Genomic DNA, 25,727 nt, shown 5'->3' with positions numbered 1-25,727 from the left:
ATAACATCCCAACAGTAACTTTGAACTCCAAACAATAGCCCATCGTCAGTTCGCCGACTCGGGCTCAGACGCTTCTCCCGCCTCCCTCCACTCAGGTTTCGTGCATCAGCTCAATGCCTAAAACGCGGCATCTTGGGTTGCGTCGGGGTGTGTGGCAGTCTCAGCCAGCAGCAGACGCTCAAGCACCTTGGTTGTCCCGGTGCCCTGGTACTGCCTGCCCACGCGTTTTGTTTCCAGAATCCGTCAGCCACGCAGGGGAGGGGGTAGAGGGGATACAGAAGCATAGGCAGCGATCTTCTCTTGTGTTACCTTGCTATGGGTCTAGCATGACCATCGACCGGGAGCTGCAGTATCCCTTGCGCATCCATCCAGGATTGCGCCTTTCCAGTGTTATCAAAAAAGAGCGATCTTCCATTGTGCTGTACTTACAACTCAGCTGGGTAGATCAGCATGTATCACATATTTGCACGGCGTAAGCATTCCTTGGTGGGGCCAAACATTGCTCTGTGCCGTTGGACCAATGCTGTGTAATCAGGGTAGATTGCCAGTTTTGAAAATCCTCTCATAATAGTGCCCCCCTCCCTAGAGAAGGCAAGGATCCTTTCTCGATCTTTCTAGTTCATTATCTTTCCTATTATCGGTCTCTGGGGTGCGCCCGGCGATGGTCTTTTCCCAAGCGACCTGTGAAGCCCTTTCTACAGTGAATCTTTACTCTATGTAGGATGTGGGGTCTCTGCCTTCTTCCCCTTCCGGAAGGCAGAGTATCTACGAAAATTGTTCCCTCCGTGTCCTCCGCTCGGTGTTCCAGGATTTGCACCTGTGCAAGTACATCAGCTACCTGGGTTTGAGTGGCAGTGATGTTGGCAATGTTGTCCTGCACTCTTATTACCGCTGTGCCCAGGCGGTCCTCCAATGCACGCACCTCTTGGTTCAACAGGTCGACGTCCACCATGACTGCATCGATTTTGTGCTAAAGTGTCACCTGCAGGGCTGCTGTTGCTGCCAGGAAAGGCCCCTCTTCTTGCCACTCCACTAGTGGTGCCACAGCCACTTCGCCTGGGCTCCCTGAACATCTTAATGCCGTCTCCTTCCCTTGCTCACGTAGACCTCCATTACGGTTTGCATGGCCTTTCCTTTGCGGCCCTTGTCAGGCATCTGGGGTCTATGTTGTGCCTGGTTGGCGTTGCTATCAACGCTGGCCAGCGCGGCCCCGCCCCTGGTCTCGGGTGTTCGATGGGGGTGCTTACGCTTACGCTTGGCGGTATAGGTGTCGTCTGCTTTTGGTGGGGCGTCTTCCCAGAGATCACAGAGGTGGCACGCGCAGGCTCGTTACCTGGCACACCACTCGGGCCCTTGACAACTTTTGGTCTTTATCAGCACCCCTTTAGGCAGATGGCACCAGATGTCTGACGATGTACGCTGCCCGGGCGGCTCTCGCTCAGCAGCCCCTCCTGGTATGTCAGCACTCCCAGGATCACTTTATAAGGTCTAGGCAGGGCTCTCTTACGTAGTGCGGGTGCCCCCCAGCTCCTCACCTTCATGCACCTCTCCTTTTCCTGGGTGCTCAGCAGGATCATGCCAGTCACTTCCTCCAGTAGTTTTGTGTTCTGCAACTGCTAGAGAGGTGCAGGCCCGCGGGTCACCAGAGCTTAATGCTCCTCTGCTACTTTCTGCATCCTACGGGGTAAGAGCACAGCCTGCAGGGGTCAGTGACAACCCCAAAGCCCAGTCACAAGTGCTCACCAGCGGCGTCCCGCGGCCGGCTGTCCAGCCCTGATGGACGGCAGTGTGACGCTTGTTCTCGTGGCTAACTCGTCTCGCCTTTGTCAGCGCCCGGGGCAGCGGTTGTTTTATTCCTCACTTGTTGGTTGTGCCGGCTCCTCACCCTACACTCACTCAGCTTCAGTCTCATGTGCCGCAAAAAGTCTCACTGGGATCTTGCGGCCGCCATATTGGGTCTCGCCGTTAAGTTCTATTAGGGTTCTGTTCTCCCGCAGCTCCCTGGGTCACCGCTGTTTGTGCAGTGTCAGATTCTTATTAGCTAGCAGTAACAAAAGGCCTTTATGGGTATGTGTTCCTTCTTCCCCTGCTGCTTCACTGGTGTTACTCAGGGTTCCAGTTCCATACCGCTGGGAGCGGTGTCCAGTGTTCCGTGTCTGGGTGGCTCCCTCGGGATCTGTGCTGGCGTTGCCTTGTCAGGGTCAACCTCTCCCTGTGGTGAGCCAATCTATTCTTTGTGGTTAGTTCTGCAGTGTGTGCTGCCAGTGTAATGCAGTTTTTCCCTGATTTGTCTCCCCACCCCTGTGCCGCGCTCTCATCTGTGGCTGGGGCTCTCTCTCAGCAGGGTGCTTGGGGGGGTTTTACCGACTACATCTGAGCGCTGCAGGACCTTGTGCTGCTTCCGGGTCTTGCACCCCGTGTCGGGCTCTCTCCCTGGCCTCAGTCAAGTCTGCGGTGTGAATCCTTCCCCTGCAGTCTGCTCCTCAGCTCACACTCCTTCCTCTGCGAGGTGTCTCTCTGTCTTCTGGGCTCTCCGGAGCCTCGCGCCCTGTCTTCACTGCTCAGGCCGTTATGCATTCACCCTCGTCCCACATCTGCCGGCAGGACCTGAACTACCAGGTCGCTCGGGTCCCGGCCGCCATCTTGGGAGCCACGGCTACACTTTTCAAATGGCTCGTCCCCGGCTTGCAGCGGCAGCTATTATGCTTCCTTCGCGTATGCTGTTGTTGGGTTGCTTATCTACCCGATCCTGCGTTTTCAGGCAAATTTGGGCGTTTTTGTGGATGATTTGTCTCTGTGGAAATGCTGCCTGTCTATATGGCCGCTAGCCACACCCCCCTCGTGTCTTCCGAGTTGTTATCCTCAAATAAGGGCACAATCGCCTCGTTCAATTCATCCCTCAGAACCTTGTCCCTAAACAAGTGCACTAGGTACCTTAATTTCCAAAGTCCTGGGGACCTGGCTTTCTACCTGTTTTCAATGTCAAGGGTGCATGGTCTGACAAGATTGCCCCCACCTCTATGGCCCTTGCTCGTCCCAGGAGTTTCCTGGAGGCCCATGCATAATCTATTCATGACAATGTATGGTGGACATGAGAGAAGAATGTGAACCCTTCCTTGTCCCCTTACTTTCACCTCCATATGTCCACTAGGGCTAGCCTCTCCACTTTTTTTTGAAAGTTTCCCCTGGATTCCTTTGGTTTTCGTAGATCTGTCCTTTTCTGGATCCCAAGCCATGTTAAAGTCCCCTGTCAATATTATAGGACCCTTCGCGATTGTCTCTTGTCTGGCCAGGGCGTGTTCGATAAAGGCATATTGACCCGAATCTGGGGCATACATGGTTGTAAATACATCGGGTCCCTCCCTCCTTATGTACCTCTCCAGTTTTTTCCTCTTCAAAGGAGAGTTTAATCCCTTTATATTCAGGGATATGATGCCTAACCTATTGCCACTATTCATTTTCATAGGAGTTTCTAGCTTCTCTATACTCCCTCCCCCATCTTCGGTCAATCTTCGCCACCCTATTTTCTGTTTATTTAGTGGTTTTAATGCCGAATAAAGCTAAGAATAAAATAAAATAAAAAAATAACTGCTCCTAGGCCCAGCGTCTGGAGTTCTGTGAATTCATTTCCATACAAATAAAGATACAATCACCTGGTCTGAGAGCAGAGTGCGTACCTTGTGGAAGACACAGATTAAGCCTAGTCATGTGTAAGTGCTACTAGGCCCCTGGATTGAATTTATGGCCATTAATTTCCGTGCCGGTTTAGGGTAGGCACAATCCACGCATCGGCAACTTGGCATCATTGCCAAACATGTAAGGGGCCAACAGTTTAATAGCATTATATTTAATTTGTTACTGGAAACCAGGTTCCATGTCTCCCGTTTATTCTTACCTGCCCATAATGATGGATTCTAAGCCAATTCTTGGCCGTGAATGGTAGGTCGGGAGGGCAGATTTCATGGGTCATCGAAGGTCAAATCGGTCTTTGCACCAATTCCGGGGAAGAGCCAGGTTTTGAGTGCTTTCTGGAAAGCCATGTAGTCTTGAGTGTGAAGAAGGAGGGTAGGCACTGAGTTCCACAATGTGGATGCCAGGGATGAGTAGGCGGATCCCCCGTTCCTGGCTCACATGGCGGCGGGGACCACTAGGAGGAGGGCAGTGCTTGACCTTGGAGTGCGGGTTTGGTAGAAAGGTGTAATCTTTTCTTGTAGGTATTTGGGTCCGGTTTTGAGCAGCGAGTGATGAGTAATGCATAGGATTTTGAAGCTGGCCCTTCAGCCAATCGGGAGCCAGTGTAGGGTGCGGAGAGCAGGTGAGATGGGATCCCTTCGAGCGCAAGGAGTAGTCAGACTAACAAGTTTTGGACTCTTTGGAGTCTGTTTAGTTGGTAGGCCTGAGCATCCTGGTAAAGGGAGTTTGCATATTCAAGTCTGGCCATGACAATGGACATAATTGCTGTTAGTTTATTGGGGTAAGTGAGGTAAGGGAAGATGTGTTTCAGAAGACTAAGGTGGAAGTGGTAGGATTTAGATACGTTGTTAATGTGGTTTGACAGAGTTAGGTCAGAGTACATTGTGCAGCCAAGGCTTTTGACCGTGATCGAAGTTGGGGGACGGGGGGTGAGGAGAAGGGAGCTGAGGGATGGTGGCCAGGGAGACTGTTACGGGAATAGAGCTGTCTTGCCGCACACCATGATCTCCATTTTCCCTGGGTTCAGAAGAAGATGGTTACTAGTCATCCAGAGGTCAATGTCTGGAAGACAGGCTGCAAGGTCAGGGTGAGGATCAGAGGTCGATTTGGGAATCCTCAGGATGATATAGGTGTCATCGGCATAGTTATAATAGGTGAGGTTGTGGGAGCGGATGAGCCGGGCAGAGGCGTCATGTAAAGGTTGAAGAGAAGGGGTGAGAGGCAGGCGCCTTGGGATACTCCAGTGCTCACGGGGCGTGCGGTAGAGAGGAAAGGGGGAAGATAGGTGATTTGCTGTCTGTTAGTGAGAAATGAAGCAATCCAGTTGAGTGTAGAGTCTCGGATTCCTAGGAAGTATAATCTGTCGAGGAGGATTGTGTGGTTAACAGTGTCAAACGCTGCCAAGAGGTCAAGGAGAACGAGTGCTGCACATCCTTCTGAGTCTGCAGTGACTTTGAGGTCATCCCAGATAGAGATCAGTGTAGTTTCTGCTCCATGGTGAGGAAGGAAACCTGATTGCACTGGGTCTAGGCGGTTGTTGGACTCCACAAAATCGTTGAACTGGGAGATGCAGTGCGGTCGATGAACTTTGCCAGAAATTGGATGTTGGAGAGGGTTGAGGGAATTTTTTTTAGAAGGGGTTTGATATGCGCGATTTTGAAGGGTTCTGGGAAGTTGCCAGAGGTAAGCGAGTCATTAAGGATGGACCTTGCCAGTTCTCCTGCACATGTGGAGGTGAAGATTTCTTTGAGGAGAGAGGCAGGTCTAGGGGGAGCCGGCGGGTCAGCTGTCAGATAGCAGTTTGATGAACTCCTCGCTCGAAATTGGGTTGAAAGAGCACAACCGAGGGGTCTCGGAGAGTGAATGGGTTGATTCTAGAAAAGTGGGTGTTGGGCAGGCGGTGAGGTTGGAGAGCTTGACCTTAATGGTGGCCGTCCTATCTAGGGCTGTTTTGTAAAAGTGTTCAGAGAGGAAGTTGCAGAGCGTTTCCGAGGAGGTGGTCTGGGAAGAGGTGCAAGAAGGGTTCAGGAATTCAGAGATTATCCTGTGAAATGATTTGCTGCTGCTGTGGCAGCTCAGGATTCTTTTATTTTAGTAGACTTTTTTGGCTTTTCGGATCTCTGATTTATAATTTCAGTGATGGTGAGCATACACAGGTTTGCTTTGAGGGGTTCTGAAGGTTCGCCAATTGCGCTCCAGATACCGGTTACCAGTTTTGAGCGCCAAATGTGGGAGCTGCACCACTTGGGGGTCAGTCCTTTGCGGGAGTAGGTGGAACTGGAAGGGGTGAGGGCAAGGAGTCAGTTCTTTAGCCAGGAGTCAAGAGGTCGATGGGTTGGGGTCTATCGGTGGGCGGGAGTGAAGGGAGGGCACATTGCAGGGCTTCTGCCAGGTCAGGTATTCACTTGACCTTGTTCCAGCACTTGAACTGAGATTGAAAGGAGCAAGCCTCCAGAGGTAGGGGGAGGGGGCGATTGGGTGCAGAGAGAAAGTTATGGCTGAGTGGTCTGTCCAGATGAGTGGTCTAGGGGTGTGGAAATGAGATTGGATGTGCTGAAAATGGCATCAAGCGTGTGGCCGGCAGTGTGAGTGGGTCCTGTGATCTGCTGGGTAAGGTTGAGTGCCTCTAGGCTGTCGACCACGGGTTGAGTCATGGGGTTGTTGGGCACATCAAACCAGACATTGAAGTCCCCCAGTAGGGTGAGTGCTTGGTGGCTGACTAATGTAGTTGCTAGCGTGTCACATAGGGTGTTGGTGAAATGTCTGTCGTATCCGCGGGGGCCTGGAGATGAGAAGGAAGCTGTTGAAGATGGTGTAGAGCTGTGTTTCGGAGAAGGTGATGGATATCTGCTGTTTGTCGAGGATCGGTTTGTGGAGAATGGCTACTCTTCCTCTAGATGCTCTGTTGTAGGTGGTGAGTGAGTAGTCCGCTGGAATACTTTGTGTGCTATCGGTTGGAAATCATTCGAGAGCCATGTTTCAGTGATGACAAAGAGATTGGGTTGTCAGAGGTTATGAGGTCATAGATGCTGTGTTTGTTTTTGGCCACGGAGTGGGCATTGATAGGGAGGTAGGTGAGTTAGTAGGAGATGGCAGGGGGGGTGCTTCTCAGGGTGTTCAGTGCTGGGAGGACTGGGGTGGTCATAGTGGCTGGTGGGATGGTATTGGTCCCTGGGAAGGATGGTGTGAATGGTGGAACTGGGTGGGCCGGTGTGGCAGGGGGGATGGTGTTGGTTAGCTGGTGGTAAGGACCCTAAGATGGCCGCCGCCATGAATGTCGTGTTTTGTTTACTAGTGGTTACCTAGTAACTAGCTACAATTACGCTCCTATAGGCTAGGAGCGAAGCCGGAAGGCAGAAGTCGCCCCCGCATGACTAAGACCCTCCATGTCTGTGCTCACATCACCACCCTCCAGGCCCAGGGTAGAACCCCCTCCTCACCGGAGCTGCTGGAGCAGTCTCCCCTCTCCCTCCTGAATCCGCGTGTGCTGCAGGAGCAGCTAAGATTCGTCCTTGTGACTACGAGCGCTGCAGGAGCAGCTAAGAACTCCACACAAGGATTCTTGAGACTGCTGCACCAAGAATCTGCATTTGCCATTGTTGCAGACCTACAATTCTCAAGGCCTACCTGGCCTGAGACTAGCTTGTCCCCCACATGGAGCTGTGACTCAATGGAGCCTTTACCGAAGAAATAAGGACCCTAAGACGGCCGCCGCCATGAGCGTCGTGTTTTGTTTACTAGTGGTTGCCTACCAACTAGCTAAAAATACGCTCCTATAGGCTAGGAGCGAAGGCGGAAGCCGGCCCCCCACGCCTAAGGCCCCCTAGCACAAGGCCCTCTCTGTCCGGGCCGTAGGGCACTCCACACTGCCCATGTGAATCATCTAATCCACGTGTCCCTCATATCTTTCCTGTCCGGTGAGTTGTACTATACTCCTGCTATTACATTAGAGCTAAGCTGTGCCTAACTCTCCTCACTGGTTATTATCAAGCCTCTTCATTTCACTTTGGGTGGCAACCCTCTCGCCCTGAAACCACTGACAATCGTGACTGCTATAACGGAGTACTTGTTAACCTTAATCCCACTCGCCACATGCATGCACTGCTACTACGACCGCTCTAAACCACATAGGACTACTGTGGACTGCTCGAGCCTCTCTCAACGGACCTATTGTGCTAACCCCCTAACTTACTCACCTAAGCGCTCTCTCCGTGATCACACACTATTTTTAACTTACTCACGGTACATTGCCAAGCGTTTACCTGCCACCATTCGGCACGTAATGTCTGTAAATCGCATGTTACTTAGGATAGTAAGCACTCTCTTGTCATTGCCTCTCTCGCCTTTTTGCCTGCAACCGTGAATAACTTAAATGTACTTGTTTGAACTTATATGTACTAAGCCTTCCTCTGACATTGCCGCCCTCTCCTTTGCCAGCAACTGTGAATAACCTAAATGTACTTGCCTGATACTATATATGACTATGCTTCTCATATGAAACTGTTATATACATCTGACTCACACCTACCTGACCCTAGACTCCCCACATGGGGTACTCGCCTTAGTATAGCGTATCTCACACAGCGCAGCCTATCTTTGAGCAAGACATGCCTCAGTACAACGCCAAACCATTTCCAAACTCACGTCCTCTAGTAAATGCAACTGAGGCTACACAGACCACACTGTTTCTACTAGCGCTAGTCAGCTACATTAGCATTATGTGGCACAATACTCCTATTAAACTGGGCCCATCAACTAATATGAAAAGTGTAACTATCTCCATGTCCTCTACTCTACCACACCCTAAATCTATATTACCCACCTACTTCCTACCACAATGGCCACCACAATCCCACAATAAGATACAAACGGGCATCACTCCTGCTACTGACACCACAGACCTCTCACTGTTACAATGGATCCAACGTTTCGCTTCCCGACTGATTCCTAATCAACCATGTGATTCAGTAACCAGAAATCTGAGACTTCGATCCAGATTCATCCAAGCTCACATCTCCACACCAACTACTAAAACCTCAATCAAGCCTACTACCAGCACTACTACTAGCAAAACTAGGAAGGCCCACAAGAATGCTACTAACAGGGGCGCTCCCTGCATTATGAAGGGTACTGCTAGCAGCAGCAACCCTACCAATCCTAGCATGGCCATCAAAGGCGCCCTTATCAATGCCAGGTCACTGACTGCCCATACATTAGAAGTGGCCGACCATATCACCGCTAATCAACTAGACTTTCTTGCCATTACAGAGACCTGGCTGCATGCTGCTGCAGGCCCCTCCCTGTCATTAGCCATCCCTGACAAATACACCATCACAAGATACGACCGAGAATCCTCCAAAGGTGGTGGCGTCGCCATCATCAGCAAAATTGACCTTGGAATCAGAGCCCTCCCCCACCTTCCATTCCCCTCTGCGGAACTTCTCTCTGTGAAACTCCCCCTATTGGCCTCGCGCACCCTTAAGATCCATTTTATCTACAGACCACACCCGGTCCTTTCTCCACGTTAGAGGAAGATTTGCGACAACTCCTTGCCACAGACACTAAACCTGGTTCACAAATCCTACACCTTGGCGATCTTAACCTCGGCTTCCTGGACCCTAACGACAGCCCAGCCATGTCTTTAGCCAACCCAATAACAGAATTAGGCTTTTCCCACTGTATCAACAAACCTACCCATAACAAAGGCAGAACCCTTGATGGGATAGCTGACCTCAATTGTGAAACTAATATCCTCGCCAATGCACCATGCGCATGGACTGACCATCATGCCATCACATTCACCATTTAGCCCTCCCCGCTCACTACCTCAACCAGCGTCCTGGCTCCTCCTGCCAGAAATCTGGAGGGCTTCCCTGTATTATCGTACAAACTTTCCTACAGCCATAAGAACTGTACCTGCTCTCTCCCAATTCAGGGCAAATGCTAAAAAATTGCTCGCCACCCTTGAAACCAACTAAGCTATAATGGCTCTGCTTGTTGCTTCCTGCCTGCTTATACATAATGGCCTGTATTATTTCCTGCTCCTGTAAAATGCCAATGTTGTATATATTATGTTGATGTTTTTATATAATTAACATGTAACTGTAACTATATCTTGTACAAATGTAACTGGTATAATGCACCCAGATACCCGATGGTTTGGAGCGCTATACAAATAAACAATACAATACAATTCTGTTGCTGGGAGGGGTGAGAGTGGGAGGTGGATCGAGAGAGGGAGTGTGCTGTCGCAGGCCTTCGGGAGAGGACTGGCGTGGGTTGGGAGGTTTGGTGTGGGGGTGTTTGGTGGTGGGGGGGCATAGTGCTGGTGGTCCTGGTGCTGTTAGGGTTTGGGTCCCAGAGGAAGGGTGAGGTGGTGGTGTAGTAGGAGGTAGGAGATGGATAGGGGAGAAGTTGTAGTCAAGAGGGAAGTTGGAGGCATAGGCACCAGAGGGGTCGTGCAGGAAGAGATAGGAAAAATGTGGTAGGTAAACTGATGCAGGGCAGGAGGGGCGTGTAGAGCTGAGGGTGAGAGGGCAGTCCCTGCCTCTGTGTCTTGAACATTTGGGTGCTAGAGGAGTGTCCGAGAGGGTGGGGAGGGTCGGCGGTGAGGGGGGGGTTGAGACGATGGTTCGCAATAGGACAAGACGCGCTACGCTGAGAGAAAGGAAGGGAGTAGCAGGAGGTGGTCTTGGGGTGGTGAAAGGGTTTGTTTGAAGGGGCATGATTGTCTGGGGAGGTGTGGAAGTGACAGGGGCAACGGATGTTTGGCCGGTTGTCCTGCAAGTGGCATGGTTGGTGAGCAGTGGCAGTGGGCTTTGGCTGTCACCGCGCTCCCGGAATACATTGGAAGGGGGTTTCAATGGATGTGGGATGGGTCAGATGTAATCAGGAATGTGGGTACGAGGTCGGATGGTTGAAGAGGTTGAGGGGGTTCTATTGGAATGCGGAGGAGCTCCTCTCGCCTGAGAGTTTGTTGAGGTGCGATGCGAGGAGGTCCCTCGGGTTCTGCCTTTGCCAGAGAGCAGCGGTTTGGGGAAGGACGGTAGTGGAAGGAGAGTTTTTGAAATTTGGTGCATGGATTGTGCTGGTGTTGTGGCGGTCAGATTTCTGGAGCACCAGAGGGTTCCTCTGGTCTGAGAGTTTGAAGCTCTGTGATGTGTGGAGGTGGCAGGGTGTAGTTCTTCCGGTGGGGTAGGCGTGAAGAGGGGGTTAGAGGTGAGGGTGGTGTGGCCGATGGTAGTTTGGTAAGGGGAAGGGTTGGAGTATAACTTTGTGTGCCAGAGTTCCTCTGGTCTGAGAGTTGGAGGGTGTGTGGTGAGTGGGTTTAAGCCTTCCCGTAGGGGAGGTGGGAATGGGGGTTGGGAATGAGGAGGGTGTGGGCGGAGGTAGTTGAGTAAGGGCCTGGGATGGTTCTCTAGAGAGTTCCTCTAGTCTGAGAGTTGGAGGGTGTGTGGTGAGAGAAGGTGGCACAGGGTCGGTCTATGGGAAAGAATGGGGTGGAAGGGTTGTAGATGAAAAGGTTTTGCGGCTTGTCCGGAGGGTTCCTGAATGTGGGTGCAACGTTTTTGGAGGCAGTGCAAAAGGGGTGCTGTTTGGACTGCCTGGGAGCTCCCCTTGTTTGTGAGTTGGAGGGTGAGTGGTATGTAGCCGTGTGCGGGAAAGTGACTCTGGGCGAGTGTGGTTCTGATAGACGAGAGTTGTGTGTGAGGTTCGGTAGTCTTGGTCATCGGTGTGCCCAGCTTGAGTCTGTGTTGGCAGCCATGGTTGTGTTTGGAGTATGACTAGGGTGGGTCACCGGGGTGGAGGGGGATGGCAAAGTGGTGCTAGGTCACCCAGTTTGACAGCAGTAGTAGAGGGAGGAGTTTCTAGATTACAAATCTAGCGGTAATGTGAAGCACCTAGAGTCGAGGGACGGAGGTAATGGGACTACAACCTAGATCATCTATAAACCAGAAGTGGGAACCACTTTGAATTGGAGCGCAATAGTAACATGAGAAACACCTAGAGTGGAAGCTGTGATGAATCAGAGAGGAGTCTCCCAGAAAACCTTTTATGGGTCCCTTCTCTTGTGGCCAGGGAAAGGCAGACGCTTCCTGACCTTGGGGTGGTTTTTTGCAGGACAATCACATGAGAGGGGAATCTGGTCAGGAGGACTGGGAGAACCCTTTCACTAACTTCCCTGGAGAGCTTACGATCTTAATGGCCTACTGTGGAATTGAAACTTTTAAAGAAAAATGTAATTTGAACATTGACACTTCAAGTACTAGGACGACGAAGAAGGATTCGAAAGGCACTAAACTGCAAAGTGATGTCTAGTGTTGCTAATAACCCACATCTGAGCGAGACATTTGAATATATAAGACCCCCTCAGGTGCAGGACATGAGAAGCAGGAGGTGTAGTGGTTGCAGAGCCGCCACGTTGCAGTGGTAGCAGCAGAAGAAGGGAAACTGAGCCGCCGCTATCTACAGAGCGGATGACGGTCCCAAGAGGGATTCCCGCCTTTAATGGTCATGAATGCAGAGGTTTGCACTGTGGGAAGCGTTAGGGGGAAAGCTTTTCACAATAAGTTGTGCTCCGGTGGCAGGCGAGCAGCAAAGTGTTCATGGAGTGAGGAACGTTTCTTTCCGACACTGAAGCCGTTTACTGTGCCGGAGGAGGCGGAGGAAGCAAATGGCACTGTGGCAGCAGAGCGAATAGACGCGTATGCAGCAACCCGTGAGTTCACCACTGTTTGATAACCCCGGCACGCTCTGTAATTTCCCTCTGGCCACTAACATTGATTTGAATACCGAACCGATGTAAAGAAGTTAAAGTGGCAGAATAAGAACTTTGTGAACAGAAAAGGTGGTTATAATTGTACTTATAAATGTCAAACTAGATGCCAAAGCCAAAAGAGGGCAATACTAATAGAAGTTAACAGTAACCAAAATTGCCTAAGCCAATAGAGGGCAATACTGAAGCAAGCTAATTATAACCCTTATTGCCAGAGTGAGGAAGAGGCAATAGTTGAAAAGAACCTCAACAACTATTGTCTAAACCAAAGAAGAACAAGTGTGACACAGAGATATTGTCAGCATGTGTTTGATTTAAAAGAGGCTGGCAAGAAGCCCTCCTGATAGAAAGCATTCAGGAGGCGAGGAGCATAACCTGCATTGCATGTAGCAATCACAAGAGTGGAACCAACAGCACCAATGTGTATCATGTCTTCCCAGAAGAAGTAGTACATACTGATGATGTTGAAAGTCAAAAGACTTGATCAAACTGTTTGAAGTAGACTTTACCACAGAAGTACTTGTAGCAGTGTTAGGAGCTGTTTTTCTTAGCAGGAGAGTATACCAGGATAGGGACTTTGTAGTGGTAGTCCTGGCAGGTTAGTGGACCAGGAAGAAATCATTGAAGTACTGTGTTGTGGTTAAGAGTATTGAAGAAGTGGCAAGACCACTGAAGTGTTTCATGAACAATTGTGGAATCATCCTGACAAAACATTGTTGTTGATACAAATGAATTGTGGAAGTGTTTTGTTCCTTAAGAAGTAGTAGTTGTGTTGAACTCTTTTGTTATAAGTGGAAAGATAAAGACTTGTCTAGTTGAACTGTTGGTCAACATTCAAGTCAAAGACTTTTGCAGCAAGAAGACCTTTATAATCAGAACTTGGTTACAAACCGTAACTTTCCAATTTGAACGGTTGATTGAAAGTCCTGCTTTGATTCTGGGGAAGGGGATCCAACCAGGGTACAAGGATATACAGTTATTATGTTTATGTTGAACATAACTGTTATTTCTGTTGTATTTGAATTTCCATATATTCTCTTTATGAGTTTGATGTATGCTTAAGTGCGAAGGACAGATTGCTTTTGTTAGTGTTTCCTTTAGTTTATTTTGATAGGCAGGGAAATCCTCATTAGGTCCGGGATAGTGAGGCGTTTGTAATCCATTGAGTTAATACAATGCATCTTGTGAAAAACCTTTGCCAAGTTGTCTGCCTCACATTTCTGACCTCTCACAAAGCACAGTAATAACAGTATAAAACCCGGAACTGAAACTTACGAGCAGTGGGAGAAACACCTAGAGTGAAGACACAGTGGTAGTGGGACAAACCCTATATCAAAGAACACACCAGTATTTTAAAAGCACACCTAGATTTGAAGTACAGCGGCAGTGGGAGAAATGCCTAGAGTGGAAACAGTGGTAGTGGGACAAAACCTAGATTTAAAGAACACACCAGTATTTTAAAAGCACACCTAGATTTAAAGTACAGCAGCAGTCGGAGAAACGCCTAGAGTGGAGACACAGTGGTAGTGACACTGTTGCAGCCACCAGGCCCATCAGATCTACCTACCTGTGTTGCACTGGTCATTGTATGAAATGCTAATCTATATATCTATGTATATATCTGTTTTATAAAGGTTTAGTGTGACAATATTTGCCTGGTATTTTTATCGTTTTAGTGTGGAAACTAAAGACCTACCTAATAGATAATTGTATTTTTATATACTTCTGCGTTTAACTGAAATTACTGGTGGTGTTCTGTGTGTGCTCATTGTAACCCTAGACCACTCTCTCGCCCTTGCTGGGACTAAGCCTTGCCGCTGCGCTACCTCACCTCAATTGGGTTTGGCTAAACTCTGTATCTTCCCTGTTCACCATAAGAGGGTGGCATCCCAAAATCCCCCTACCAGGGCTAATATTGAAAATCCAACTTACTAATGAATCTGTATTGTGTTTAGGGAATGCTCCAATTGGAGTTTCTTTTTTATAATGCAACGTCTTGTTCGGACCCTCTGCTTTGAACTGTAGTCCCTAAAGCCTCCCCATTTTTGGGTTATTTAGAACTGTTTTATGTAGTCTATGCGCCTCATTACGCAGTCGGCGGTAACCCCGAAACACTGTTTCCGGTGCCTGACTTCCAGGTGCCACCAGAACATTACACATCCTGGCGGCACGGAAAGTCAGGCGTCTAATTTGGTAAATCCCCATTCCCCCGCGGGAATGGGGACTCGGAAGCACCGGCACTGTTGCTAACGGTGCCCGTGCTTCCGTGACAACTCTTGCCTGCAGGGTGCGTTCCGCCGGGCACCTGCAGGCAGAATTGTAGTGTGGCGTCCCAGAAAAAAGGGTGCCGGTAAATTTACCGGCACCCTTGTTTCTGGACTGCCACACTCGTGATGAGGCCCTATGTCTCTGCTGGCATTTAATACATTTGTAATTTTGATTATACCGTCGGACTCAAAGTTCGAGTGGTGTGTCTGTGTAAAAATAAATGAACATTTACATATATATACATTTCCGAGGCTTCTGAATCTGCATCGCTTGCTTTGCATAGGCCGACATCTAGTGGTCGGTGTGGAGTATTACATGACTTGTTTTCGAAGTTCAAAAAGGGATGTCAACAGGGCGTGTTTGTAATACTATCCCTAGTGTGACATGTACTGTACCCCTGGTCCTTCATGCTTCAATGTCTTCAGATTGTTTTTTCCCGCCATTGTGGTCGATTGCTCATATGTGCAGTCTGTAGCTTTTTGCTACTTTTAATATTGTTACTTAAATTTAATATCTATATTCACGTCTTTTGCCGAACGCATTCTTGACACACTTTTCGATGAGTGAAATTCAACTACCATCAACTGAAGACGTCCGATGGACTCTTCAACATCTCGCAGCTGACTTCGGCCTACACCATACTTCAGCCTTGCAGTTGGGACAGTGGGGGGATTGAACATATTCACTTCTAGAGAATGCCTCTTCTCACTTTCCCCTTTTGTTGCCGTTGTCTAGCTGCCTTTCCCTTTACAATTAAATATGGAAAGAACTCCTTTTAAGTTCAGGCCTTCCTGCAAACGAAAATTTCAGTGGAAAAACACACACAACGTGTGTAACCACTGTCTTTCCCGTGACCGCTCGGAGAAGCGCTGTGCAGCATGCAAGCTCTTTCGGCCCAAGACGCTCAAAGAGATGCACTACCCAGTTACCTAAGGGTCCAGCGCGCTTGAGAAATAAAAATAAAAAAATAAACTAAACGGTAGGCAGACTACAGGCCAAGTCGTGTTCACCCTCTGGCGCACTTGAATCAGATGTGGAAGACCTAGGCAGCTATGGCTCCCCTTTGGATGCCGAACACATTCAAGAGGAGTCTGCAGACTCCTGCGTGCCTGTCCCCAACCCCGAACGGAAGGCCCAGCATTCTGCTATGGGGACAACACCTGGCCCACAAGTGCACTCTACATGGGGGAGGGGCACAAACACCATAAGCACACATCCCTTAGCCATTCCGACGATCTGTCAAAAAAAGGCCACACAGCAACAGAAGGCTCTTCGGGGTCATCTGGCTCGACGAGTCCAAAGCCCCCCTGCGCTCCAGACCTTGCATCCTGCGCATGGCGATAAAGAGTAACAGACGCCAACTGCCGGTCATAAAACTTCGACGGAATGTGTTTTGCGGTTGCGCTCATTTGAAAAGGTTTCAAGATATACGTTGAAAGCACAAACCTGCCAAACTTGGACAAAAAGGCACAGAGATCTCAATGAACCACCTACAGGTCCTTGCAAAAACATCACATAAATCCTCAGAGTACACTTGGGCTACTTCTCCATTGTCTCTTTCTCTTCAAAAGAAACAACATACTGTTAGCCCAGAGGAAATTGTTTTTCCACTTCCAGCAACACCCAGCACTAGAACATGGAACAGAGACCGTTTTGAGGAGACAATGGATAATGTTTCCTGCTCTCACCTTTATGGAATGTTATGTAAGATAAAAGTCTCTATATACAACAGAAGGGAAAACACCAGCTAAGACCCCTAAAGTACACACAAAGCATACATTGCCATCTCTCAACATCCATTGGTGTGACTGAGGATGCACAACTTGACAACTTTCAGGATGATCAGGGCATTGATGACCAGGGTACATGGAATGATGAACCTAGTGATCCCACCTACTATGACCCTGACACTTGTATCTTGCAGTCTCCCACTATCACAGAGGATCCTGGATCCAATTCTCCTATTGACGACTAACTTGTATTTGATGATCTGCTTGTGAAAGCTGCAGATCATTTCAAAATGAAAACACGAGTCTGTGGAAGACATAGACTTTGTGGATAGTATTCTTAATGAGAGAAAATCAGTTAGCCAATCAATACCATTGCTACATCTATAAAAAAAAAAGTGTATCCAACCTTCCTTTACTACGCCAGCCCTTACAAGAGTGGTAATCCCTAGAGTGGAAAATGTTTTTAAACCTGCACCTATAGACCCACTTATATTAGGGGCCATTTAAAAACGGATTAATTAGTCATTACCACTACTAGAAAAAGGGCAGGGGTTCCCTTGTCTAATGCTGAAGCTCCTCCATACAGAGTGTAATCCTCTTTATGGCCTTGGGAAAAGAGTAGCTACGCCAGCAGCCTATTCTACACGCAGAGCTAATAACAATATGTTGCTTGCAAGCTTCAATAGTGTGCAATGGGACTCAGTGCAAAACCAATTGGATTCTGTTCAAGAACCGCTTAAGTCATAATTACTTAAAACTATTAATGAAGGGAAACAGTGGCTCATAATATTCTTAAAAACACCCTAGATGCCGCAGAATCTGCATGCAGAATAATAGCAGAGGGTACCCTACTAAAACACCACTCATGGCTTTGCAATTCCAGGTTTAAGCCAGAGACACAAGCCACCCTAATTAACATGCCAATAGAGGAATCTGTCCTGTTTGGTAAAGCAGTTGACTCGCTTGAAACTGCTAAAAGGAGCATTAGACCTTACATACGTTAGGGCAAATATCCAATAGACCTTACGTCCAACGCAATGTGTTTAATACCTGCTGTTCTTTTCGAGGCCAGGGTTATTTAAGGTCTATGCAGTCAGGGTTTGGAGCAGTCTCCTCCCCATGGTATTAAACTCAAGGTCAATCAACCAGCTTTCAAACCTCACATCAAAGAGGGTTTTGGCGGAGTAAAGGTCAGGGCAGAGGTTAAGCATCAAGAGGCTCCTCTGCCCCCTCCAACAAATGACACATTTGTTTAGGTGCCCTCCCATGTATCCCCAGTTGGGGGTCACATTACACTTTTCGCCCATGCATAACATCAGACCAGTGGGTGTTGTCAACAGTGGCCAATGGATATTCCATTGAATTCCTAGAAGAACGTTGCCACCATCCACCAAGATCAAGAAGAATATCACAAGAGAATTACTTGATACTACAAGCAGAGATTCAAACACTTCTACAGAAAGGAGCAAAAGAGCTGGTTCCACTTCTAAAGGTAAACAAAGGTATTTATTCAATATACTTCCTGTTTACAAAAAAGGATTTAACTATGTTCCCTGTGTTAGACCTGTTTCCTACAAACAAGTATTTCATACCACACAATTCAGGATGACAACACTGCAGGAAGTAATCCCAGTTCTAAAAAAGAAAAAAGGGGGATTACATGGCAACATTGGACATGAAAGATGCATACTTTCATATTTCAATGTTGCCAACGCACACAAAATACCTAAGGTTCAAGGAAGGGTCAGTTCACTACCGATTCAAAGTATGTGTCTGGTCGTCAGATAACCGCATGAAAGCACATGCGTCTTCTCAGAATCATGGCTTCATGCATCTATCTTGTACCACACGCACAATTGCGCATGCATCCTATGCAAAAGTGGACAAAGGAAAACCTTTTGAAGGGCAAATCATTTACCAATCCAGCAGTAGAGTCCACTCTAACAACAGACACATCGCTGTCAGGGTGAGGAGTGCTCTTTCTCCATCAACCCGCACACAGTTTTTGGACGCAAACGATGTCAAACAAACATATCAACCTGCTAGAGCTACTAGCGATATTCAAAACTTTATAAGTGTTTCAGCAGCTAACAGCACAACAGCCACATAAACAAGACAGGACACACTCTCCAGGTCTGTCCAGACACACCCAGAATATCTGGAATTGAGCCCTCAAACACAACATGTTTCTCCTGTCACAACATGTTCCAGGGGACCACAACTGTCTAGCAGACGTGCTAAGCAGAAACATGCAATTTCCCTCAGCTCTAATGGCAGTTGCACGCAGACATTCTACACAATGTCTTCAAAGACTGGGGCCAACCAGACATGGATCTCTTTGTAACACAGGAGAACACACAATGCCAAGACTACGCATCTGGGTATCCCCTGACTGGGTCCAAGGGGAACGCACTGTGGATGAATTAGTCAGGGAGATGTACGTATGCTTTTCCGCCAACACCGCTTCTAAACAAAAGAATCCACAAATTGCACCAGGAACATGTCAAGATGATACTAAACGCGCCAATGTGGGAACATCAAACATGGTTCACACACCTGTTGAAAATAACTACTGTGCCCTTAAAACACGTTATCACAGCATCAGGGGACAATGCATCATCCATGTCCACAAACACTGAACAAGTGGAAACGCCTTGTTTTATGGTGCAAAACATGCAGCATCAACCCCATTGACTGCTCACCCTCACATGTAGTACACTAGCTGCTTTATCTTCTGGACTCAGGATTAGTCTTTAATTCTCGTAAAGTTCATCTAGCTGCACTTTCAACATACACCACCTCTCAAAGTAAATTATTGTGGTGGAAAGTACCAGTGGTTAAAGCCTTTGTGGAGGGGGTTAAAAGACTATACCCCCCAATTTCATGGGACTTGAATGTTGTCCTTACCAAACTCATGGGACCCCCTTTTGAGCCAACGCTTAAAACCAGTTTTAAACATCTCACTTAATACTACTTTTCTTGTAGCCATCACCTCAACAAGGACGACGAATGAACTGTGAGCTCTCTCAGTTCAAGATTTGTTTGTTATTATTCACAATGACAAAGTACTGTTATGAACACATCTATGTTTTTCTCCTAAATGTATTTCAAAGTTCCATGTCAATCAAACTATAGAACTTCCAGCTTTCTACAAAAACCCACCCAATTCAGCAGAGAGAAGCCTCCATACACTAGATGTCTGGAGAACTGTAATGTACTACCTAAACAAAACAAAGACACAACCTGTCTCTAAATCTACTATTTTAAAATGGATTTTCAAGTGCATCCAGAGCACACTCAACTCAACGAACCATGATAAAGGAAAATGGGGGAGAAGTGCAAGGAAAAGGTGCAAAACGACTAACCCTGAGGGAGTTAGAAGTAGAGGAGCAAAGGGCTCGAGAGGGGAGGTATTTACGGAGGGATAGTTGAAGGTATTTTGGACCCAGGCCCCAGAAAGCCTGTTAAGACCTCTCTTTGCCTCTGTACCTTCCAGCAACCCTCCAACTTCTCCAAGTACTGGTCGCAAGTCTATGTAAAGCATGTGATTCTCAGCCGATCCACAAGCCTGAGAAGACCTATATTACATACCTGTAATTGTCTTTGTGACGCTTGTATCTGCTTAGATACACATGCGCCCACCCTTCCTCCTCTCTTGGAGTTGAAGGTAGATAGACATCTTACACCTTTCTTTCCTGTACTTGCGCATAAGCTTTATGCTTCATCATTTCAGAAACAAAACAATATGGGGACCTAGATGTGTGAAGCACCATGGGTACAGTACACGTCACACTAGGGATAGTATTTCAAACAAGCGCTGTCAACGGCCATTTTTGAGCTTCAAAAACAAGTTGTGCAATACCGCCCACCTACCACTAGATGTCAGCAAAGCATCTGAATCCAAACAGATAAAAGCGTCGGAAAGACTATTACAAATATTTAATATATGTCGCATATATCAGGAAAAAACTGATATAATGTTATAGATTACCTCTGTTTCTTTAGGGGGTTAATAAGGTTCCCCTTACTTTGTTCACTGTCTCCGGGCCCAGGGTACTTCTCAAGTAGCCACTGTGACGATGACCAACGGAGATGACAAGTAAGCAATCATGCATTCCTGGAAAATGCCTGTGGGTTGTGAAAAATCTCTGTGGTCTACAAACTGAGTATAATTTATTGGATTACACAAGACCTCCTTAGCTCACTTCAGGAATATATTTAAATGGGGCAAGAAGGTCACATTGGTGCACATTTTATGCATGATCTCACTCACAGTGCCATTGTCTGTTTGCATGATCTGTATTAATCATTACATCTCTAGGTGTTGTGACTGGATTACCTCACCAACTGTCCATCTGATTCTTTGCAGCTTTTAACCTGGACTTCTACACAGAGGTTTTGGACCTCTCTTACCTGGTGGATCACTTGGCTACTGATCCCTTCTTTCAACATTATCGACGTCTTAACCAGAAGCTTGTTGAAGTGATCGAAGATTACAGCCTGGTTTCTTTCGTGCCACTCAATGTACAGGTACGGTTTGCTGACGGATTGTTAGTCGGGTAAAGGGTGGTGGAAAGAACAACCCCCCTGTTATCAAAGAGGGCCTTCGTCACTGTATTTATCTAACCCTAAACAAAAGATAAACAATTTAACACAAAGCAAAGCATATTTTGTTTTTTAGAAGAAATGCCTATTTCCTAGGGCTCAAATCAATATTGTTAGCTACACAATATATTGAGTGGTGCCTCAGTCACCCAGAACTCAAATGATGCATGGATAGGTGGTTTAAAGATGATGTCCCTGGCAGAAGTCCAATGCCTTTCTACACGGATTTGATTTCTGAAATTCCTATCTAGGCTCTTATTCAATACAAAACTGTTTGTCTCAATCCTAAACATACAAAATATCGAATGTAGACCAAAGAGCTGGGGATGCAACCAGCAGTAAAACGGGAGTGACATTGGCACAGTCATAATGATGGAGAAAGGACTAGCATAGCAACATGTACTAGATACCAGTCTTGGCCAGGGCCCTTTGGCACAGGAAATAAAACCTGATGGGGAGTTGGCATAGCGACTAATGGATGGAGCAAAGAGGTACAGGGCATGCAGACAATGAACAAGGAAAAGGGAAGGGTGTGGCATAAGTTGCAAAGAGGGAGCTGGTATAGAATGAAAACACAGACCAATATGTAGCAAAAAGACCAGGAACTTGAACCATTTGTGGAGAGAGGGGACATATGTAGACCAGGCATAGGGAGGATAAAGGAAAAACCAGTGGAGACAGAAAGATTCTAAGGTGTGACGCAATGGGTGCTTGATCAGAAGTAAAGGGGGGCAGGGAGCAATGAGACACAATTAGAAGAAGTGAAGGAAGTCCGATTTGGCTGGTTAGGGTAACCAAGATTATGAGCTGGAGGATATAATGCAGAGACAGAAACTGTGGTGTTTTAAAGAGATGGGGCCCAGCCTGCAGCGGGTGGGAAGGCTTGGTGCCCAGGAGGATCTCAACATGCAAGGGCAAAGCAATTGCAAAGAAATTGCAGCTATTCTTTTTCAAATACAATTTACCCTGCTTTTCTAGAAGCAATCTAAATGAAGATAATAACTTAAAGCGTACATAAAGAAAATGCATACAGTGTAATCACATAGACTGCACTGCTTGAGGGGGCTTTTCTGGTGCGAGGGAACAGTGGCCATCTCTTATATGATTAAACTGAGCCTGGTTAAGAAAGAATTTCTTTGTTTTTTTTCTTACACTTATTCATTCTGGCATCTTCGTTGTCTTTTACACAACTGGAATGTAACTTGGATTCATTGCTCTTCGAACTTGCTATTGCATATTTTGTGAAGAATTGCTTTTTTGTACTCAACTTAAAAAATAGATCTATCACTTCCCCCACCAAATTCCATTCTGCCGTCCAAGTCATGATTAAAGTTGGCATCGAAAATGCTCTTATCTGATTATCTAACTCACTCTTCAACATTTGAATATTATACTTACTATTTTTAACTTCCTGTTGCTATTGTTTGTTCAATCAAAAGGGGTGTCCTTTTCTCCTTCACTGTTTCCCCACTCCTGTTGAACTCTGTTTAATTGCCTAATTTTTCAACAGCCATTCCACCATACCATGACGTAGAAGAACTTGTCTGTCCTCTCTCTTCCTCTTCCCAGCTTATTGGGCACCCTGTTCGTTCAGCATGCAGAAGCAGAACAAAGCTTTACAAATAATTTGGAACCCCCGTCATCAGCATCCCTCTGTGCTCCTGGAATACCCTGTCCACGAGAATTAAAATCACAAACACCAAAACAAACACGTTTTTATGCTAAGCACTCATTTTGATACTGACATTGTGACTGGCACAGCCATGGAAGTCGGACCAGGACTTCGTCGGGTAGTACTTTTACTTCCCTATTCAGAGGTGGATAAATCTCCACAAAGAAACTCAGGGAGGTTAGTCTGGCTAAGGCAGTTGCTTCTCACCGGAGATCAGGGGCAACCCAGTGCAGAGGCTTTCTCTGGTCTGTTATGTTATGTGGCATTTATATAGCTCTCTATATATCATTGGTATGATCTCAAAGCGCTGGTAGGTTGAACGCCCTCGGGGACCGCAGTCCTGGTCAGTAGAGAGAGAAAGTGTCATAGGGTGCGTGGGTGCACCAGTTATGTGCGCAGCTGATGTAAATGCTAGATGGTAGCTGCATCCTAGCGTTAGGTGTTGAAGGTATCAGTTGAATGTGTCCAGACTGGTGGGTGGACACCCAGACTGGGTTCTGGCTGTGTTAGGCCTGTAGGACGCTTATGTGAGCAGCTAGACCAGAATGTCGGGGGTATTAGAGTGATGAGGTGTTCATGGGGTAATGTTCGTATGTGAACAGCTAGGCCAAATTGATCAGGGGTATAGCTGCATTCTAATTGTGTGATGGTGTAGAGTTGAAAGTAAGCGGAATGATATGGGATGGGAGTGTTTGTGTGGGTTTATGATTCCATCCATCCCTTCCATCCCTCCATTCCGTCGCTTCCCTCCATTCCGTCGCTTCCCTCCATTCCGACACTTCCCTCCGTTCCGACACTTCCCTCCGTTCCGTCACTTCCCTCCGTTCCGTCACTTCCATCTGTTCCGTCACTTCTATTCCATCCCATCCGTTCCATCCATTCCATCCATTCCACATACATCCATTCCATCCCTTCCGTCCATCCATTCCACATACATCCGTTCCATCCATTCCATCCGATCTCATGATGCACAAGGTCTTGAAAGGGCCCCTGCGTCCGACTGGGAGCCAGTGGAGGGTTCGGAAAGCTGGAGAGGTGTGGTCTCTTGGACCCAGGGCGAGGAGTAGTTTAGTAGCAGCATTTTGTGCTCTTTGGGGTTTATTAAGGTAGTATGCAGGGACACCTAGGTATAGGGAGTTGGCATAGTCCAGTCTCGACATTACTGTAGATATAACAGCGGGAAGTCTGTTTGGGAAGGAGAGGTAGGGAAAAATGCGCCTGAGATGTTTGATATGGCAGTGACAACATTCAGACACGTTGTTGATCTGTCGAAAGAGGGTTAGGCCAGTGTCCATAGTGCATCCTAGATTTTTTACTGTGACGAAGGGGGTGAGGGGTTGGCCCATGGAAGGGGGCCAAGGGAGTGGATGAGGTAGAAGCTCAGTGTTGCCGCACACCAGGATTTCGGTTTTAGAGGGGTTTAAGAGGAGGCGGATTTTAAGGATGATTTGGGTATCGTCGGTGTAGTTGTAGCACAAAATATTGTGCAGGCGGATGATTCGAGGAAGGGTGGACATATAGAGGTTAAATAAGAGAGCAGATAGACATGCGCCTTGCCGTACTCCAGTATTAACCGAGCGAGCAGCTGGGACAAAAGGGGAGAGGCGGGTTATTTGTTTCCTGTTGTTTAGGAAGGAGGCGATCCATTTGAGAGCGGTGCCACGGATTCCAAGGGTGTGGAGACGGTCAAGGAGGATTGACTGGTTAATCGTGTCGAAGGTTGCAGACAGGTCGAGGAGAATTAGTGCAATGACAGTTTGTTGTTAGGGGAGGTCGTCCTGTCAAGAGCGGTGGTGTAGAAGTGGAGGGAGAGAGAGTCGCAGAGCGATTGTGATGGGGCAGATTGGGAAGAGGTGAAAGTGGGTTTGACGAATTCAGATATAATTCTGTGGAGTTCTTTGCTGCGGTTTCCACAGTGTGAGAACCCGATTGTTGTAGTAAGCTTTTTTGGCTTTCCAGATTTGAGCTTTGTAGTTGCGATGGTGCGAGGTGAAAGTTGATCTGCTGAGATTGTTTTTTTCTGCTTGCCATTTGCGTTCCAGAGATATATTTAGGTTTTTGGCATTCATCAGTTCTTGAGTAAACCATTTGGGAAGTGGTCCATTGCGTGAAGAAGATGGGCGTGAGGGGGTGAGAGGAATTAGTGATTCATTGGTCCATGAGTCGAAGGAGTCGATGGCTATCTGTCAGGGGGCGGGGTGTTGTAGGGGTTCTGAGAAGTAGGGCTTCTGCCAGGTCCAGAACGATCTTTACTTTGTTCCAGCATTTGCGGGGATGGGGGGAGGTCTGGTGGAGGGGAGGCGATTGGGGAGGGGCAGGGGAGAGGATGTGAAAGGGACGAGAAAGTGGTTGGACAAGATGAGTGGTAAGGGGGGGCTAGATGGAACAGGACATGGGAGCTGAAGATAGCATCTAGGGTGTGCCCTGTAGAGAGTGGGTTGGACCGTTCATATGAAGGGAGAGGTTGAGCGCGTCAAGACTGTTGACCAGTGGATGGGTCATGTAGTTGGTGGGAATGTCCAGCCAAATATTGAAGTCTCCTAGTACGATAGGTAGTCTTCTAGGGACCCCTAGCATGTAGACAATCCCAAAGCTCAGCTTGTTATGAATGTCCGCTACCAGAAAACGGCTGGCAGGGAAGAATATGAAGTATAAAAAGGTCCTTTAGGAATAAGGAATTATCTATGGTGACGGGCTGACTGGGTGGTGTGACGAATGACCAACAACGTGGCGCAAGCAATATGTTTCTAACCTTTATTTATTCAAAAGCAGGTATGAGATGGAATAAACACCTTTGAGGTCTAGGGGGTTTAAAACAAACAAGCTATTCCTCCTTGGAATAGTTCAAATACAAGGTGACTAGATGGGTCACATTATAAGGTGGCAGGGCTCCCACTCCAGTGGCGATTATTGGTGTCACCATGGTTCTATACTATTAACAGTCTCGGGGATATAACAGAGCCACTTCTTGATTACATTTACA

General features: G+C 47.5%; 1 protein-coding gene across 2 annotated transcripts in view; it reads left to right on the top strand.

The window, feature by feature from the left end:
- The window catches only part of GPN2 (GPN-loop GTPase 2), a 369,135-nt gene that overhangs the window by 306,958 nt on the left and 36,450 nt on the right, over positions 1-25,727 (top strand). For both annotated transcript variants that reach the window (XM_069622875.1, XM_069622874.1), the window contains exon 4: positions 20,837-20,997. In XM_069622875.1, the coding sequence (XP_069478976.1) occupies positions 20,837-20,997 (161 nt within the window). The remainder of the gene's footprint in view (positions 1-20,836; positions 20,998-25,727) is intronic.

Source organism: Ambystoma mexicanum, chromosome 11 (assembly GCF_040938575.1).
Source record: "Ambystoma mexicanum isolate Mex_15411 chromosome 11, UKY_AmexF1_1, whole genome shotgun sequence".
In the NCBI taxonomy this organism is placed as follows: Eukaryota; Metazoa; Chordata; class Amphibia; order Caudata; family Ambystomatidae; genus Ambystoma; species Ambystoma mexicanum.
Note: the sequence above shows the minus strand (reverse complement) of the source record. Positions and strands in the feature narration are given on the sequence as shown.